The sequence below is a fragment of the Bidens hawaiensis genome, unplaced genomic scaffold (genome assembly GCF_021521415.1).
Source record: "Bidens hawaiensis isolate Kalapana, Puna unplaced genomic scaffold, B.hawaiensis_p1.1 tig00012555_1, whole genome shotgun sequence".
NCBI classification, from domain to species: domain Eukaryota; kingdom Viridiplantae; phylum Streptophyta; class Magnoliopsida; order Asterales; family Asteraceae; genus Bidens; species Bidens hawaiensis.
In genome coordinates this window covers 305,624-310,901 of record NW_027492028.1, presented here as the reverse complement: position 1 = coordinate 310,901, position 5,278 = coordinate 305,624, and the positions used below count along the sequence as shown (strand labels likewise).

Genomic DNA, 5,278 nt, shown 5'->3' with positions numbered 1-5,278 from the left:
AGAATTATCACTAGTTTAGAAATCAAGAAAACTGAAAGCCAAATATAACTGAATATATAGTCCTATTGATTTGAATGTGATAATTGTTAAAATCATAAAATGATCAAGTGTCAAGTGTGGGAAACAGCATAAGAACCCACTAATTGTTTACCCAATTTATCATCGTAACAGTGGTGTATTGGACCACATTAGCCACTTAGATGAGCTTTTTGCAACCCTATAAATACCATGCATTTCCATGCAAATATCACACAACTTAATTTCTTCATCTCAAATGGCTATTCACAAGCTTCCAAGTCTGGTTTTCTTGGTTTTGTTAGGTTTGGGCATTAGTGCAGCTACTAGAGCTCTCTTCACACTTGAAGAGGGTTACAGTACTCATGGTGGTTATGAAGGTGGTTTAGCTGGCGGTGGAGGCGGAGGAGGTGGTAGTGGTGGTGGTGGAGGAGGTGGTTATGGAGGAGCTGGATCGGGAAGTGGAGCTGGTGAAGGTGGTGGATCAGGATATGGTGGTGGAGCAGCAGGAGGAGGCGGTGGTGGTAGCGGAGGAGGTGGTGGAGGTGGAAGTGGTGGAGGAGGTGGAGCCCATGGTGGGGGTTATGGTGGAGGGGAAAGAGAAGGAGCTGGGAGTGGTGGTGGATATGGTGGTGCTGGTGGAGCCGGTGGAGGAGGCGGACATGGTGGTGGTGAAGGAGGAGGGTCTGGTGCTGGAGGAGCTGGTGGAAGTGGATATGGTAGTGGTGGTGGAGCCGGAGGAGGTGCGGGAGGGTCCCATGGTGGTGTTGGTGGTGGAGGAGGTGGTGGTTCTGGTGGCGGAGGTGGTGGCGGCGGTGGTGGTGTTTCAGGGCATGATGGAGGATATGGTAGCGGAAGTGGTAGCGGTGCCGGTGAAGGTGGTGGTCATGGTGGCTATATCCCTTGATCATAAAGCCATCTCATTGTTTAATCAAGGGTTTAAAATGGGTATATAGATGACTCATTGTCTCATTAAAGTTATTAAGTTTACAATATCTCAATCTATTATCTCAATCTATGCAAGTGAAATGTTCATGAATTTGTATTTTGGTATAACTTATTAATGAAATTAAAGTTCAGCGTGTTTAATTGCTACTTAATTAATTACATGGTTTAAACCATCTTAGCTCATGGATTCCAGAAATTGACCCACAATCACATATGGTTAGCATACGTTCTTGCCATTTATTGTCCCTGCAAAATTTTTTCCACAATATGTTATAACTTCACAACTCATCTAAAACACATACAACAGAAGAATCAATATGATTAATGGTATTTTGTCAATGGCGTCTATCTAAGCATATCGGGGCTCTTAAAAGTCACAAAATCGTAAGATCCATTATATGAGTGATGATGTACAATGCTATCAACATATCAAAATGTTATAGAACGACTAATGCCACTTCATCGCCACAAGATTTTGTGACAACAAGGGGGGAAATGTGGGGCATATGTCCAGTTTGTTGCTCGTTGAAAGTAGTTGAGTTTTCTTGCTCTTTTTTTAATGACAACTCATACACTCGTTTACTTCTATTCCTTAATTACACCAATAATATACCACATGCCAAGATTATACCAGAAGCGGCTTATAAATTACAGTACATGAATAAATCTCATTTCCAATGTACAAAAGTTAAGAAAAGCTAATATAAGTATTAGAGACTTTTTACCCCAAAATTGATTGATTAGTCATCATGACTTGAAGCGGGTTCAAAAGATCAACTTTATGCACAAACTTTGTGTAATGCTAATTGTTTACATTTATCATCTCATGGAAAACTCTTTTCGCTCCGCTTGGCCTTATCTCTCTCTAAGGGCACTTTAGTGATAGGTTCTATAGGAACTAGACGATCTTATTTGGTCAAATACCTAGCGAAAAACTCCTTCTGCCTTTCGTTACGGCATTTCTGAACAAGTTCATGGATAAAAAGTTTCAAGATTTTGACGATATTGATGCTAGTGACAATAGCCTCTGAGGTTTGTAGGATTCCCTTTCACTACTTCATTGTATAGGGATACAGGACCGGCCCGTATGTAGTAGAAGCCCAAGCTAGGGCTTTGGGCCCCCAAGTTTTTGAGGCCCCAGTTTCTAATATATAATATATATATATATATATAGGGGAGGGATATTTTGAGAACTATGTTGAGTTGTAAGAACTTAAGAACTCCATTCTATGCCACACATTTAATTGAATAGATTATAATATGTGGTTGAGATTAAATCTGACAAAAAAGTCAAAGTAGGAGAGAGAATAAATATGTAACTGATTACACTAACTTTTACGTCCGTTACACATGTGTAAAAAGTCGACTCGGTGCGTAAAAAATTCTGTAATTTTTTTACGTGTATGTAACCTACATATATTACGCATGTGTAAAAAAATTCGGAAAAAAAAAATCGTTACACTGAGTTCTTTCGAGTTCTTAAAACTCAAAAGGGTTCTCATTTGAAATCTCTCCTATATATATATATATATACACTGCTACTATAAAAAAAATAATTTGAGTTGACAATATAGTTGGATTAAACTAGTGTAGTGGTAAAATGTCTTACTTTTATTTGGGGGGACTTGATATCAAATCCCATCTCCACTTATATTATTTTCTTTTTCTTTTCTTTTTTTATCTTACCCATCGAATAACATCACTGAGTTTTTTTTTCTTTTTCTTTTCTTTTAATCTTACCCGTCGAATTTGATCTCCACTGATTTTCTTTTCTTTTGCGTTTCTTTTTATCTTACCCTAAGAGATGGAGTAGTGCCTATAATCCAAAATTAAAGAGAAACCCAATGTTTTCTGAATTTCGATTGCAGTTGTTTTTTTTTCTTTCAAAATAAATGATTGATTTAATAATATATAGCACTTCATGTAATTTTTGATGTGATTATTATAATAACTTAAGCATACACAATAGTTTTCAATTGCAGCAAAAAAATGTTTCGACTCTAGCAGACTAAAATACAATGTCTATTTCTCTCAAAACTATGAATCAATGAACATAATAATTGTAAATGCGTATGTTGAAAATGTCCGATGTGTATGATGTTGTACGTGCACAAATGTTTTTGAATATCGTCAAATCAAGTTACCTTAATGTCGTGTTTCAATACATTTATATTTTGGTTGGTTTCTTTTAAGAAACAAATCTAAAGAGAAATGAAAATCATTTCGTTTTTATATGTAACTTATTTATTTTATAAAATGTGATACAGAATATATTAAAAAAATGAAAATTACAAAATTCTTTTTGTTCTAAAAGACCTCAAATTTTTTGTTCGTTTTGGGCCGTCATTATAGGGATAAGTGGTGGTTGGAAATGGCAGCCTAACCTCGTCTCATGTTGTATGTGGTGTCTTACCTTCTTGTCTTTTGCTAAATATTGGTTTTATTATCCATTCAAGCTCCTATGTTGTGCTACAAAAACTGAATTATTTTGTTAAAACGGTGGCTTAAAATTTAAAATGTGGCATGTTTACTATATCTCAAACAATTTTATTTAAGAGAAAATTATGATTTGTGCTCATGTGTTTTATGTGCGGGGACACTCTATAGGTTTGTTTCTGAATTTTAGTGATCTATGACACCGGACTTTTCAGGCGAGTACAGTTTAACTCCTGCCATGAGTTGACTGTGAGTTGACCGATGGGTGGGCAAATAAACCTGTTAACCAAACTGACCCGAAAATCAAATCGAACCGAACCCACCCTCAACCCCCCAACCTGCAACTTCATCATCTCCCTAACCTGCCACCATCACACCACCTGCCAGTTGGGTTTGTGGAGGCTTGGGCTGGGTTTGGGCCTAGTTTACTTGAAGACAGATTAAATGGGTGTTATGAAGATGGAAGGCATGGGAGGTTTTGGGCCGGCCCTATATCTCTTTATTAGGGCCCGTTTATATTTTCTTGTTTTCTAAGCTAGAAACCCTAGATTGTTCTCTAAATATTATAATCTTGGACTTGTAATTCCTCATGAGTGAGGCAGTATCAATAATAAAATACCCTGGTTGCAGCCCGTGGATGTAGATCAGCCTAGACCGAACCACGTAGATCTCGTGTTCTTTTCTTTTTCAGCAGTTTGCTTGTGTGTGTGTTTGCAAATCAATCATAACAAGTGGTATCAGAGCCGAGGTTATATTACACACACAAAAACACGGTTGCGAGAAAGGTTTGGGTCAAACTTGATTTTGTATTGGCAGCCGGCCATTGTTTGATCGAAAGTTTGTCATCATTTTATTTTCTTTGTTGTGTTCAATATAGAAAAAGAAAAGAAAATAAGTTTGTTTTAGTTTTTTTTCTTTTGTCCTGTGAAGATATTCTGCTGCCACCACAAAATAATAGTGCTTTGGGAATTGGTGAGCACAAAGTCACGAAAAGCCACCATTATTTATGAATTGATCAAAGTCAATATGGAGCATTATAGTTTTCTTTCTTTTTTTTTTAAGTTATCACCGATTCAAAGTAGCCAAATAAAATTATTCTTAGTGTTGTTTTCTTTGTTGCTACCAACCGGAAGACAGTGGGTGGTCTTTGTTGAACAACCTGAAGCCACGGACCTAGGTGGCGCATCGCCCTCGATCAAAAAGAAACCAAAGAAACAGGTTTACGTATCTACTTCGTTTCAGTTTTTGATTGTTGATTAGGTTTCGGGTTAGTTCCAGTATTATTGGTTGTTATTGGTCGGTTTTGGAGAATCGGGTTATTGGGTTTGGGCGTATTTACTAGGCAGTTTAGTCGGGTAGTTTTGATTAACAAAGTTCATTAGAACAACCGTTAAGTTCAGGCCCATACCATTGCTATGTCTGTCTCTGTTTATTATCCAGATTTCGTTTAGTCATTATCATGGCAGAAAACGGAAAGGTTATGATACAGAAGTTTGATGGACAGAAATTTGGTTGGTGGAAGATGCAGATTGAAGCACTACTTTGTCAGAAAGATTTAGATATAGTGCTAGAAGATGAAAACCAGAAAAGATGTCAAAAGCAGATTGGAAGAAGTTGGATAAGAAGGCTAGGGCTTGTATTACTCTACAAGAATGAATGAGGGTGGGTCAGTTACAACGCATATTAATAATCTTAATTCAATCATCTCCCGCTTAGTGTCGGTCGACATTAAGTTTGATAATGAAGTTCAAGGTCTTTTGTTATTATCCTCTTTGCCTAAAAGTGGGTTAAAAGAAAAGGTGTTCCATCTGTTAAAGTCTCTTCAGATGGTTACTTGCTATATATGGAGAGTGTTTGTTCTTAGGATATCTCAGGATCC

General features: G+C 37.2%; 1 protein-coding gene across 1 annotated transcript; it reads left to right on the top strand.

Moving 5' to 3' along the window:
* LOC143541357 (uncharacterized) lies at positions 1–975 on the top strand. The gene has a single exon (XM_077034196.1). It carries the CDS (start codon positions 239–241, stop codon positions 920–922), a length of 684 nt encoding a protein of 227 aa, XP_076890311.1. The 5' UTR covers positions 1–238; the 3' UTR covers positions 923–975.
* The last annotated feature ends 4,303 nt before the right edge of the window (positions 976–5,278 follow it).

What these genes read in the sequence shown, in the direction of transcription:
- LOC143541357 (XM_077034196.1), top strand. Translation starts at nt 239, where the DNA reads ATGCAAATATCACACAACTTAATTTCTTCATCTCAAATGGCTATTCAC.